At 38.0% G+C, this 15,047-nt stretch overlaps 1 protein-coding gene across 6 annotated transcripts in view; it reads right to left on the minus strand.

The window, feature by feature from the left end:
• Window positions 1–15,047, minus strand: part of RBFOX1 (RNA binding fox-1 homolog 1) — a 259,878-nt gene that overhangs the window by 138,995 nt on the left and 105,836 nt on the right. For 5 of the 6 annotated variants that reach the window (XM_085303559.1, XM_085303576.1, XM_085303568.1 and 2 more), the window contains exon 2: window positions 685–927. In XM_085303559.1, the coding sequence (XP_085159685.1) occupies window positions 685–927 (243 nt within the window). Of the gene's footprint in view, window positions 1–684; window positions 928–5,134; window positions 5,276–15,047 lie in introns of those variants that run through there. The other variant, XM_085303551.1, reaches the window with a different exon arrangement.

The following is a 15,047-nucleotide window of genomic DNA, read 5'->3' on the forward strand; positions in this document are numbered from 1 at the left end:
GAGATCAAACTTTAGGAGGACTTAGAAGTAAATTTGATACTAAGCAGTGACACTGAATATCAAATATCTGTGATGCAACACTGTCCTGTCCTACATACAAGTTTCTTAACAGCTGCACAAACAAATTTCCTGGAAAATATAGTATTGCAGGCAATCTCTTCATAATGCATAGTCACGTAGTTGTGCAACTTCAATACAGGATCACTCAAAACAACTTTTTTAAATTAAAAAAACTCCACTCAAAAGTGTTTCTGCGAAATATAGAGGTCACAAAAAAAATAAAAAATATTTTTTTCTTTAAATTGTTTTTCTTTCAAACAAATGTTAACAAACACTCTTTTCCTATGTTCTTCCAGAGAAGAATTAGTCAAACATTATTGTATGATTCATGGGTTTGCCATTAATCATTTTGTCAGTCTGATATTGTAGAAAAGCAATTTGGAAAGAACAGATTCTACCAACCTCCCACATTTCATAAGAGGCTGCTCCAAAAGCAGAAGAATAATATTATCCAAGTTCAAAGAAAAACCTAGAGAGGCTTTCAACCTTAGAATAGTGAGTAATCCTAACACAAATCAAGTGTAAAACTATTAAGTGTAACACAAGAATAAATGATATCAGTAAACATATACGTAACGTGAGATGTACAACTTCTTTTTAAAAATGGCTGAAACCTCGACTTACTGTGGCTGTGCCGGAGACAGTTTGTGCATTTGTGTCAGCTGCGCTCTGTTCAGAGTGTGTCTGGGCAGGAGGGTACATGTTTAACGTGTGCTCTGGAACAGTGGTTTGGCCGGGGTAGTCTGGAGCCGGATGGGGATGCGGGGCCGTGTACTCCGCAGGGATGCCGTTCTGAGGTGGAGCGAACTGCGCCGAGGCGTAAGGCTGTGCCATTGTGTCAGGAGGAGCTGTAGCTTCCTGATTACCCTGTAAAGCGCAAAGCAGGAAAAGGGGAAGAAGAAACGTGGAGTGAGATAAAATAATTTAGAAAGCGATGGTAACATCCTACAAGATTGCTGGCCTGAAAAGGGCGCAAAGTTTGTTTCTGGAGGAGAGTATTTCCTATCTGAATTAAACTCCTGTCTTGCTAACCCTATTCAATCTTATCGCAATGAGACAAATGAAGCTGCTGTTCCTTGGGTAATTGTAGACTATTCTTTAACTGTAAAAGGTCAGTRAAATCTGCCTGAACTAATGCCTCAACTCAAATACGGAAGAGGGCTCAGCTTGTTCCAAAAGTTGCTGAGTGCAACCGTCATTACAGACATGCGATAAAGTTGGCATACAGTCTGTGATCAATTATGATTTACTATTTTCAGAACATACTTCTTGCAACCTGCACACAGCAAAATTTGGGCAAATACTGTTCACATACTTGAAAATATTTACATGAAATAATGCTCTGTTAGGTATTCAGAACTACTCTGAAGTATACCGTATTGAGCAACTGCCCTACACAAATACAGAACAATTGTAACTTCAAGCTTGAATTTCATCRTATTATATATTTGAATCTAAAAAATACATCAATTTAAAACATGAAGCTAATAAAAAGAAAAATGCTACATTGCAAGATGTCAAAATAAATATATTTAAAAACTTTAAAAGCTACCAAAATTTGAAGACAACGGTATTTCATTTTCATATTACACTAAATCTGTACAATTAAAAAACAAATATCCTTATTTCTCTATAGATAGTTTGATCTGTTTTTACATTTGATACRACAGTGGAAAGTCAAACGTGCTAACTGTTTAAATGTTCTACTCATATCAAATAATGATAACGAGAGGGAAACAGAGAACACTTTTTTTAGCACGTTTAAGTGATGCTCAAAGCATGATGCAACAGATGACACAGCATTAGAGACCATCCATACAGGGACTATAGAGGGCTGTAAGGAGTCTACACTGACACACACTAACTGGCTAGCAAGATAAAGCTATCCCTATAAATATCAAGTAATGTAAAAATAAATAAATCAATAAAAATTAAAGAAGTTTTAAAAATAAGTTATCATTCTCTCACCACAGCATGTACAAGTACCTGCAGAGGAATACTGTAGGGATTTCATTTCTTTGTCCTCACAAGTTCTTGATTTTCTAAATTCAAATTARACTGGAAGAGTAAAAGTCATTCTTTTGCATTCCTACCTAAGGACATTTCCAGCCACTTTCAGCTAATTCAGACATCAGTGATCTGACTTGAACTGGGCCTAAAATCAGGAGCTTTCAAAAATTTGAAGATCACAGCACAAGAACAAACCTTGGGTACATGTCAGGATTAGAGGGGGAAATTACTTTTTCCTTTGAAAAGGCACCGTGCTCCAGACAATTAAGCATTACAGGAGGAAACTAAACTTCCCTAATGTTAATCTCATCTTTGCTACTATGCTAGTGTATGGCCCTGAGCAAGTAGTTTACATTGCCTCATTCAGCTATGTTTAAAATGAAAACAGTGGCATCTACTTCACAGGGTTAAGGCAGGAAGTTTCATTTGTATGCATCTATAATATTTTTAAGTTAGTGTTGCACTGAAACTCGCTGTGATTTAAATTTCAATAGAGGTTAAAAATCCTTATAATTTCAACTTAGTAAGAGCATACCTATACCTTCTTGTGCTAAAATTTTAAGGTCTCTTTCTTTTTTTTTTTTTGTACATAATATTTTCTCACTGTTAAAAAATAATTGAGATGAAATAACAAGCAGCAATAAACGGATTCCACCTGAGAGATTTATTATATTTTAAAGGAATACTTTAAAAAATTTTTGGAAAGGAGAGTGGGGGGGGGGCCTTGATTTTTTTATACATCAGGTGTTTCAAGATGGACTTCAATAAGCAACTTGAAGTTCTGCCCATACAATCACTGTCACCGTGCTGGCTTTGAAATGCAGTAGCTGGTTACTGCTGGTAAGCTGTTCCTTCATGTCAGCTRCTAAACATGGCATTAGAGTCAGCAGATGTTAAAAAGGAACAATAACGGCAAYGAAGGGACCACGAGCTAATGTCCAGGTGCATTTCATATAAAGGTTTCTATACTACCTTGAGCTCTAAAACAGATGTTGCTGAGACCCCCACTGTTTCTCATTAACATTGACAGCAGTTCCAGGAGGCTCTAATTAATATTCAAAGCATTCATACTTAGTGCTAATTACAGCTAATATTTAATTAAGAACATTGTGCTGTTAYATGATTTCTTACCAGCAACTCGAAATGTTTCACTTTTTAGAATTATCATAAAATGGCACACTGCACTGGGAACTTCTGCACCTCCGCACCACTGCTGACGCTCTTCTACYTCATTGATCAGACTTGTCAAGGGGAGGGCTGGACCTCTTGTTAAAGGGGCCCCAGTTTTAAATAAACAAATAATGAAGGAACAGTATTTTTATATAGCTCCTACATATTCAAAGGTTTACAGTCCCGCCATAAAAAACCCTCCTATACTCAGAGTAGGAAACTGGCAAAGGTCATCAGCCCAGGCATTATGTATTCAATAAATTGTCTGTTAAAAAGAAAGAAAGAAAGAAAGAAAGAAAGAAAAAAATAATCCTATAGGTATTACACTTGCATACTCTACTTTAGGCTGAAAGTTTAAAATGATAATAAGAAACCTGAGCTATTCTTCTCTTAAAAGCAGCAGACTGCTATAGCCTTCTTTAGGTTTAAAATTAATGTGAATTTTTTATTTAAAGTGAACTCAATAGACACAGCATTACAATACAGTATATAAGCACCTATGTATAAACATGTTGTTTATTACTAAGATGTGCATTGCACCAGAAGTTTAAAATATGAATTTACATCAAGAACAAGGCAGTTTAACCTAATAAATCGTTGTATATACCTGTGCTCGATGAAAACTCCAGACTACGCAAAACTCGGCTACATTTTAATGGATCTTAACAAACCAGAAATTCCTTAGGCACGGTCATCTAAAACGACTCATTACTGTGCCCTTTAAAACAAAGCGAACTAAAATGAAAAAAAGGAAATAATAGATRCAAGGCATCAAGTTGAGAATATGGAACGGCCCTGAAAGCAACGGGAAACATTGATCCTAAATTAGCCTACAAGCTCAGGTACCAAGAGTAATCTCAGAACTGYGGCTGACAGTACACAGACATTGTGTGATACAACGTAGGCATGAGAGACTACGCAGATGTTGTCAGYTCAGACTCTGTTCCAAGTAGCTTTACTTTAAGTTTAAATGACCCCTTAATGCTCACTTTTGTGTAWGGTTTTTAATCAAGTAGTTGTTGGCAACCAAAAGAAGAACAAAGGATGGCAGACAGTCAGGCTCTGCTAAACGTTTTGGCCTGAGATTTAATGAAAACCACATTTCAACTGAAAAATATGCTTTACGTGGCAGTGTATAAAATCAACTTTATTGCTTTCTGCTTAAATGTTGAACTCTACGGAACAAAACAAGAGAGCGTTCTGACAACGTAGGTAAGTGAAGCTGTTCCTAATCCATATATATTATTCCATTTGAAGAAAAACTTYGGATTTAAAAATGCTCCTAGTACCTCAGATCTTAATATGCCTTTTCAGTATCTTCTGTTCAGAAAGGATTTCATAATGAAAAAATGCATGAAAAATGTAAAAATGTARTAAGGCAAGCTTGTTATGTTTGTACACAAAAGGCAGTACAGAAAATATTACTTATGCAATGTTCCTTTTTAAAAACACATTTGCAGCATAAAACTGTATTTATTCAATGAAAACCTTTCTGGCTGCCTGCATTTTAAAGTCTAACTAACACTTTATTGTTTGTTTTACTCTATTTCAGTTTGGTGTGTTTTGTTTCTTTGGCAAGAGATATCTCACATTCAGAGAAAGCCTCTCATACTGTAGTTAAATGAGCCAAACTGCATCATATCCTCAGGGCATGGAAACAAAGAAGAAAAATGCAACATTACTCCGTAAACCTGCTGGTTATAAGAACGGTTCAGTTAGATACATCAAGCACAGCAGAGACACATAATCACTGCTGTAGTTTGCCTTCTTTCAGAATGACTTAAGCAACAAAACATGTATCAGAAGTCTTGCATGCAGCGGTGCAGCTGGATAATAAGAAATGCCCTAGCTTGACTAAAATCAGAATTTCAAGTGAAAATAAAAGTGAAAATACCTGCTGTACCATCCTGCTCCCTTTATCCTCCATAAACTTAGCAGCTGCTCTAGTCCCAGGCCATACAGAATCTGCCCAAAGCAAGCATCAATTATGGACGAGGGTGTGTGAGCACTGCAATGTGTGTATGAGCGTGGATGATAGGGGTGTTGAAGGAGGGGGAGCTAATGCAAGGCTTACTGACCTCCCTCTCAACATCTGACTGCTCCCAAAACCTAATCCAGATGGGACTCGACTCTCAGTGTGCTGGGCCTCGCCCCATCCATCACAGCAGGCCACTCCTCTGTCTCCTGCTACTAGTTACGGAGYGCACCAGTGAGCAGATGATTACACACAGAAGAAGAAAAAACACAGCTTGACGACATTAATAGCTGTTTAGAAAACATTAGAAATGCTACTATGTAAGTTGTTGCAAGCTGAACATTTCCATTTTAAAATTAAGACCCTGTATTCAAAGTTACAAAAGCCCCTGAACTTCCAGTGCTTTGACTTCTCCATAGCTCCACTGTACAGCAACATGTACGTATTTCTATGTGATTAATTCCTCCTACATGTGGTAAATTTAATAGCAAGATGAGTTCTATTTTAAAGCTGCTGAACTTCATAAGTAAAGCATGTATACTGCAGTAGCCTGTTTTAGATTAAATGTACTTTATCCTTCCTTACAACTGAAATACTGTTTCCTTCTTTGTTTCATTTCATGATAACCCACTTTCTTACCAGGGCAAGTATTTCACAAATGCTTCCAAGGTTTAGTTTTGTGAGGCACTTTAAGCAAGTTAATGCTACACTGTTGAAAGAACTTGCCTAGATACTCTGGAGGTAGTTTAAAAAGGATTTAACTTCTAATTAARTTACATAATAAAGAAAAAAGCCGGAAAGATACAGACAGCCCCAAAGAATACACCTTTATCGGCACCCTGTCACGGATTGCCTGCAAGTACAAGAATTCAGAAACAAAGCAGACTTCTACCAGGGGAATTATTCTTTACAAATGTYTAATTCTAAAGGGTGGATAGGACAACGGATAAACAGCCATCGGCTCATCATTACATCCATWTTCCAATTGAAATACACTGGATTTCTTTAAAGTGACAGAGTAATTCTTACAGATTCGTTGCTGGCACTCCGCAATTAATGATAATAAAAACAGCCACTTCAGATTTTTCAGAAGGAATCAGGCATCCTGCCACACTGGACCAATAATCACAATTGACTGATTCTGCAAGCTYTCTCTGTTGTAGCTTAATTATCTGACCGGGCCACTTGACTCACATCATTTGCTTCTGCAATCATACAAAATGAATTCTCCAGCAACTTTTTTTTTGTGTGTGGGGGGGAAGTTTCAGTACAGAGACAGATTCAGATTTCATTTAAAAAACAATATCCTTCCAAGAGAAGGGTATTCTCAAAAGTAAGAATGATAATGGAAAATACATTTTCCGCGGAGAGCGTAGGAGAAAAGGCAGTAAGAGTAAGCAAAAGAGATTTTCTTCACTACCTCAAGAACATCAACAGTAGCATCTCTTTCCTTCCATTATAGAGAAAGATTTTCTTATGATTTCTTATGTTTTCTTCACATAAAACATACTGTGTGCCAGTAAAAGTCTACATTCTTCCTACTTACCTGAAAATGTCCATTTTGTGTCAATGTATGGGACAGACTAACTAATTAAGAATCACAACACCCTGTGAAGAGGGAAGGTTAAATACTGTGACTTACGTTTTACAGATGAAGGCAAACAACTTGCCAAAGAATAAATCCTAGTCTGGATCCCCACCTGTATTCAAGACCACATGGGATTCTGGATGTACAGATAAACATGAAGAAAGAATTCCCCCTGGCACCCGTCTTCTTTCCAAATGTTACGGCTAAAACTTTCTACTGCCCTTACGACGGCATGATTTATAGCTTTTCTTTACCTACACCACAGTTCCTGCTTTTGCCATTTTCAATGGTCCAAACAGACATGATTCTGTCACATCAATTTGTTTTCACTTTCTCCCCCACTACCACCTAAATCTTTCTTTCTTTTACTTAAATTTCCTGCCTGTCTTCCACTTTCTCCCTCTCTGACCCTTAGATATTTTATGCAGGTCCTTTAAATTACAGCTCAACTTTCTGTTCGATCAATCAATGCTGTCTGAAAAAAACTAACTGGTAGGCTTCCCTCACCAGCTCATCTGTCCTCACTTTTCCYCCCCATTTTCAGAAATCTGAAGAAAAAAAGAACAAAAAGGGACATATAGCGGAAGAATCTGGAGTTTTCAATAGGTGTATCTAAGCTTCATTATCTAAGCATCATCTCCATGATGAGAATTGATTCTTAATACACTTCAAAAGAAAATGTAAGAGGAGCTTACCCTTTCCCTCAAAWCAATGCAGAAAACTGTACCTCAGTCTTATTTCACATCTTTACTGGAGAATACTGAGGATGACACAGCATCCTCATGCCAAAATAGGGAAAATATGGATTGGACTGTAAATATCTGAGGTAGATAAAAACTACCTAGCCTAGCCTGGACTGCTAGGCTTTAAAGAGAGTAGTAATCACCGTTTGGAAGTYTAACTGGTAACGAGCCACGACTGCCATCCCTGAGGAGTCAATACCAGGTCTCAAACTTTTGAACATCTTCATAGAAGGCCTGGATGAAGCGACAGAAAACAAGTTCACAGTTGACACCAAATAGGGGGAGCAGCTGACAGGTACGCTGGGATAGATACACTGGAGTCAGGCCTGGCATCTTGGGGTCTTGAGACACGAGAGGAATGGGCTGACAAGAACCCCATGAAGTTCAACAAAAGGAAACTGCAAAGTTCTGCTCTTGGGACAGAATAATGGCATGCATTGGTACAGGCCATGGACTGACTGCCTAAGGAGCAGCTCTGCGGGAGAGGATCTGCTGGAGCGCTGGTGGACAAGAAGTTAAACACGAAATCAGCAGCCTGCCTTGGAGGCAGTAAAGGCTATCCGCACAGCAGGCCCTAACAGCAAGAGGCTAGCCAGAGGGTTGAGGAAAGAGATTACTTGTCTCCACACAGCATTTGTGAGATGGCATGTGGAATGCTGGGCTCAGTCTCGAGCTCCCCGGGACAGGAGATAYACAGGCAAACTGGAGAGAGTCCAGYGGAGGACCACTGAGATGGYTGGAGGGCTGCACCCTATGGGGAGAGGCTGAGGCAGCTGATTTGAGGGCTAACAGACAGTTTAACTGCATCTTCTCCAACATAAAGGCTAGTTGCAAAGAAGAAGGAACCAGGCCTTTCTCAGAGGTGCAGAGTGACAGAACAAGAGGCAATGGTCAAAAATTGCAGCAAGGGAAACTCTGGCTATAAAAAAAATAATAATAATGAGGGTGGTTAAAAGTACAGAAACAGGCTGCTCACAGAGATTGCACAATCTCAGAGGCTGTCAAAATGCAGTTGGGCAAGGCCCTGAACAACCTGATCTGACCGTGCAGTATCCCTGATTTGAAAAGGAGGTGACCTCCACCAAAGTTCCCTTCCAGTCTACATTATTCCGTGATTTGATGGAATTTCAACAACAGCATARTATCTTCAAAACTGCTTTTATACTTTTATCCTATTTCATGACTTTATGTGTAAAGGCACTTACTGGCAAGAAAGGGACTAGTTACAACTTCTAATCTGCTTTCTCTCCTCAAAGGATCATATTCCAATTCTTGAGGATGGGTTTGGAAAGCTGTCTAAAATACATATGTTTACATTTGTTTAATCCACAACAAGAGAAGTATGAATGCAGCACCCACTATAGCGCATGTGAGACTAGAACTGTTCCACAAGCAATGCAAATTAAGATTGTGACATGTCTTAATTATTGTCACATTTATCCACCATGTGAAAAAAAAAAAAGTCTTGTCAATTGGGTCTCCATAGAAAGAAGATTTTTCTTGTTTTTTTCCTATATCATCTCTAATCCAACTATAACTACGAGGGGTATGTAAGTTTTCTAATTTCATCTGCATTTTTTTCTGCTGGCGTTTTATTGAGTATCGCTGCTACTCCCTAAAGCTGATTTGCAGTCAAGGTAGCATGCCCATTTTCTTATTGTTCTGCTTCTAAGGAAGTGGTTGCACAGGCCTTTTTTTTTTTTTTTTTTTTTTTCCCTACAATACTGATTGAACATATGGGACTTCTAAAGCTGAATCAGTTTCCAAATCAGTTCACAAGCAACTGAGACACCGTAAGTGAGAGAGTGAGAGGTTAATGCACTGAAGCACAGGGGCAGAAACAAGCAATGGGAGATAAGAGAATAAAGCAGGAGAAATATAATAAGCTATAATGACACAAAAGATTTTGACCTGAGAAACTATACCTTAATTATCTTACATCTTAAATGTGTAATACTTAAGGCAAAGCAGAGCGAGTTCTGAATTACAAGGCCCTTACAAGAAATGGTAAAAACATCAACCTGTTCTCATAATTTGGCTAACATAAAGCTCAGAACTACTATAAGAGACGTTGTAAAAGAAAAATATGCAATGCAACTAGAAGCAAGGTAGCCTGCAAGTCTCAGAAGCAATCAAAAATTGGGAATCTTGGGCCATCTTTTAGAACTACAGACAAAAATGTAATTCATACAGTGGAAGCAYTGAGTAGTGGAAGATGTGGAGACGTGTTACCAATTTATTAGGGTGCACTGGTCCTTCTGAGAAGCCCAGGTGAAGACTTTGGTTATGTAGCAAGACTGCTTATGGTCTTTGCATAACTCTGCATCATGCGATGMAGGCCTTTTAAATGCCAATGAGACTATTACCACTTTGTAACTTACATATGAGCATAAGGATTTTTGGAATTAAGTCAAAAAACTTCTCCGATCAAGGATTGAACATTCAAAACCATTAGAGTCTGAAAAGGGGGAAATAAGCATGTGTATGGCTCTTACTGGAATTTACAGAAAGCTGAGAAATTCCTGTAACATGGCTGAAACAATTCATTTAGGATTTTGCTCTAGGTAGATTTCAATACTTCAATTTAAATTTACTCACAAAAATATTAGACTAAATTTCTCAGAGGACTGGGACTGCATACAGCTGCATTTTTCAGAAGCATCTAAATCAGTCAATTTAATCTAGCTGAGGTTAATAGTCACACAAAGTTGTTATACAGCTGCTGCCTCACCGAGATCAAAATAAATAGACTGACTTTTTAAAAGTTGGTTTTCTAATAGACTTATGACAAAATATAGCAATGTATTTGCCAGTTTTGTTAGCTACCACAATTCAGAAGGTAGTGAACCTACATCATATACCACACCACACTATACCACCCATATACCACATTTTTTTAGGGCATCTGTTCTGGAGAAATCATATCAGATTCATGTGCACCTAATTAGTCCTTATTCACATATAAAGAAATGGCTTTCAGTTAAAAGTCACCAGACAGAAAGAGTAACGTGTTTTACAAACAGACAACAAAAACGATTACAGAGAGAACCAAGAAACTGGGACTGTGACTAAGCACAGCAGTTTCCCTGAACTGAAGTCCCAAGTAGACTTTTGGTTGCTTCACGAAAGCACCGCTGAGGTTACTATGTCAAATTGCAGCTTGCCTTAGGTATGCAGATCTGTGGCAAGACAAGGCTAAAGTGACAGTAATGTGACAGGTCAAGACTGAAAGGCAGCAGCGGCTATTTGAGGGCAAATTTGCATGACATTTCTTTGAACTGAACTCTTCGAACAGCTTCTTTGGAAAGACTGGACTTTTAGGTGGGTTGAAAACCAGCTAGACTGTCAGGCTCTAAGATCAATGGCTTAGCATCTTGCTCACGATTGGTAGTAAGTGGAATACTTATACTCTAGTATCCAAAATGGATACTAAGCTACATTAGAAGAAACATGGCCAGTAGGTAAGGTATATTGTTAGCCCGCACTCCATTTGGCATGGCRCATAGAATATTGTAGTTTCTGTCCCTGCCTCCAGTTCAAGAGGGATGAGGAGAAACTCCTGAGGCTAGCAAGACGATCAGCAGCTTAGAGCTATGTCCTGAAAAGAGAGCTTGAGGGAGGATGGGGGCTTATTTAGTCCAGCAAAGTGCAATCTAATAGCTTCCTCTATTTGAAGGGCAGTAACAAAAATGATGGAGCCAAAACCTACTTGTTGTGGCATGGGTGACACACAAAGGCAAAAGGGTCACCAACTGCRGCATGGGAGGTTCATGATGGACATTAGGAAGAACTTCCTCAGTAGGAGAGTAGTGCAGTCCTCAAAACAGGTTACCCAGAGAAGGCGGGGAATCTCAACCTTGGAAGTTCTCAAGACTTGGCTAGACAAAGCCATGGCTGACTGATGTAGCATGGTTGTCAGTTCTGCTTAGAACTAGAGCTTGGACTGGATGACCTCCAGCTGTCCCTTCAATATTTCTATGATTCTAAGATTCTATRAAATAATTATATTAGCACAACTAAGAGGGCTGCAAACAGGTAAAAGGAAACAAARAACAGTTCTGTCCTCCAAAAAGTCTGTCCTCCATTGTTCACAGAGATCACATGCAAAAACATCTGAATGCACATATGAATTGCAAATATTCTGCATTGTRCCTGTAACTCTTACCAAGCAGATTTTTCTTTAAATATGACCCCACTTTTACCAAGTATGACAGAATATTTACGAATTAAATTTWTGCATAAATCATAATTACCAGTTCCAAGAGGCAAGAACTGTGATCTTCACTTTCATAAACTTTTGATTAAAACTAAGCAGCAGCTATTCCTATAGCGCTCAGTATAGTTTTACTGCATAAGAAATTCACCATTTTACTGTTTCCCATCTTTAAATTATTCAGAAGAAGTAAAAATATCAAGAACCTAGGAATTCGTTGTTAGCACTGCTTTCAGAAAATGTCCGTATCTCCTTCTGGTTTGACATCTTCCTATTATTTATGGTGGAACACAGATGATCTGAGCTGCAAGGACCAACTACTACACTGTGCCATCTTGTTTAATACCAGTTGAGGTAGCATTCATTTTTTGGCACTRAAATGAAATTATGGAACATCATGTCTGATGTTATTTACTTCTAAGATTAAAATGCCTATCAAAATATCATCGGGCACAAGGAACAGATTGGCCCCTGACTCTGCTAGACTTTGTTGTGCTTGTTTATCACTGCACTGCTAGCAAATCAAAACACAACACCAAAGTAAGGTAAAGCTCTTCTCACTGATGAGGTGAAGATGGCAATCAAATTCACGTATGCAGTACAAAATGTATTTCTAAACACACATCACAACAGCTGAAAATAAAGACAAATCTGTATTAACAGAGTGCAACAATGAATCTGCAGTTACAAAGAAAATGAACAAAATCTTTCAGTGGATTTGGTGCCATTGGAAAGACTTTCATTGCCCATAGTAACTGGTAAGTTTTACATTGCTAAATCTCTAAAATGCTTCTCTTACCATGGAAGGAAAGGGTAATTTGTCACTGTATTTTAGTTTTCCCATCTGTAGGGGTCAGTGACTAGAATTGCTCTGAATCTGCAGAAGTATATTTCTTCTTCCTGCACATCTTCTCTAGAGCTGCATTATTAGACTAGCCCCTCTTCTCAAAGCTGAACATATATAATATATAATAGGAAATCTTGCTGTAAAGCTGGCCCGTGCCACATGCTAAAAGTGCCTGACACTGGTAAGCTACAAAGCATTGCTTTGAACAATATGTCATTTTAAATTAATACAGATTGCAGGACCGGACACAAATGATCCTCTTCTCAGTTTATAGTTTATTTCTGTGGCTCTGTGGAGGGAAGCAGTAGGGAAAGGAAATGTAATTCCAAAACTGAGATAGCATTGAGAAAAACTTCAACATATTCACCAGAAGCATATAGCTAATTTACAGCAACAGCATCCAAAAGCATTTGTGTTTATACAGCGCAGCAGCATTTATAAAAGCAACAGCCTCCAAGCCCTAGAATTAGTGACAATAAGCATCTGCATAGACTACTTGGGGAAAGAAAAGTTATAGCTTTAAAATTGTTTTTAATCCACATGAAATGAACTGGCTATCTTTTACACTAGAACAGTTATTTAAGATGAAATAAGCTATCTGAAAATATTGAAACAGTTCAGTATCTGCTGAGTATGCACCCAGTGAGATGGAGAATACAGTAAATGTGTTAGTATTCAGGCAGCTTCTAGCTGCAAAAGAAATTCAGATTAGATATTGCTACACAGAAATTTATAGCTAGTAGGTATTCAGTCAGAAAAGTGGTTTTTCTTTTAAATATTACAATCACATGGTACCATACATCACTTGTGTCAAGTTAAATTTAATCATATCAGCATACTTAAAGGAAAAAATCTGAACATCTACTCCTATACCCATGCCAGGAGGGATTATATGAGGCTTTATGAAGCCTTTTCCTTTTATTTAATATTCTGATAGCTGTATAGAAAATTTTGATATGCAATATACCCCCAAACTAATCTATTCCATTGTCTTCTTAATACACACCTAGTACGCCTGAACTCAGTCAGAGTATAATGTGTACTGTCAATTACTTAGGTTCTTCTGAAGTCTGCTGCTTTAAGAGGAAAGACATTTTCCTTKAAGCAGAAATGGGTATAATGAGAGTGATGCTAATTTCCTTGGGAGTAAAGCAACATCATCTGCTTTCTCCTAGTTAAGAACACATACAGAGGAGAACAATAAGTTACGAGCTCACTAATGCCTACAGATTTTTGTCATGCTTGGTAGAATCAGGTTTGTGAAGGGCTGTATTTCAGAAACGACAACGTGTTTGAGCAATGCAACAAAGAAAGGTAGTAAGCTTTTATTGGAATGTGCTTTTTCCATATATATCTAAYGGCTTATCTGAATAACAACAAAATCACTATGGAATCCATCAGAAATGAATTAAATGCATCTTGGAGACACCTAAAAACTGCTTACGGTTTTTGCAATTGCACCGGAGAATTCTGTAAAATCCTTCAGACAATACGCATCTTCTCATCCCAATTTTCCTATTTCCTTAACGCCCCAAAGAGTGAAAATTGTCTTATTTAACTTTAGCCATTCTAAGATTTGGTCACTTTAATCATCTAGACTCTCTTTACAGTCCATACAGTGCAACTAACGTCCCTCTTAGGCACCTATGTTAGGATGGTATGAATTAGCCTCCGGAATTAGCCTCCGGAATCCTTGCTCACTTTCTCTCTGGTCATGTCATGCTAAATCAGACAAATCCCTCCCAATAAGTCCAAGTTAAGAATATCTTGAGTCCTATATTCAAGTCAGGTTTCCCTGACACTGTGCCTTGGCTATTGGCTGCCATAGATTAAAAGCAACAACAATAAAAAAGTAGAGACATGAATTTTATTCTAATTACTGAAACTGTTCAGTGATGTACCTATCTACCTAATACACACTTTGGCAGACTCAATCCACAGTAAAACACAGGATGCTTGTATGAACAGAATTCAGATTCCAAAATAGGGGCCTAAAAGGCAGAGGTCTACCTCTACAAATGTATTGAGTTTGTTCTGTGAAGCCTTTCTCTGCCTTCTCCTCTATTCTCACTCAGATTCTGTTTTAGTTTTCTTTTAAATCAAAATCTACCTGTGCCCCTCTCAGGCTCCTCCTTTATCATTTTACCTGCTTCCTTCTTCTACAACCAGCTGTAAAGATCTAATACTCTCCCTTTTTATTTACTGTAACCATTCAGAGTATAGCAGATAAAAATGCTATTCTGCTTGACACACACACACTATAGTAATTATACTTAAGTATATAATATGAAATACGAAAATTGTGAATGATTCTGAGCAGAAATACATGGCTACAGTAGTAGTACAATTTAGAGAAGCTCTTCAACTGTTCTCATACAGGCCGGATACAATTTTAACCATTTGGCCCAGGATTTGGAGATGAAAAGGTATTTTAGAACTTG

The sequence above is a fragment of the Rhea americana genome, unplaced genomic scaffold, assembly GCF_003343005.1.
Source record: "Rhea americana isolate MKP2758 unplaced genomic scaffold, rheAme1 scaffold_10, whole genome shotgun sequence".
NCBI lineage: Eukaryota > Metazoa > Chordata > Aves > Rheiformes > Rheidae > Rhea > Rhea americana.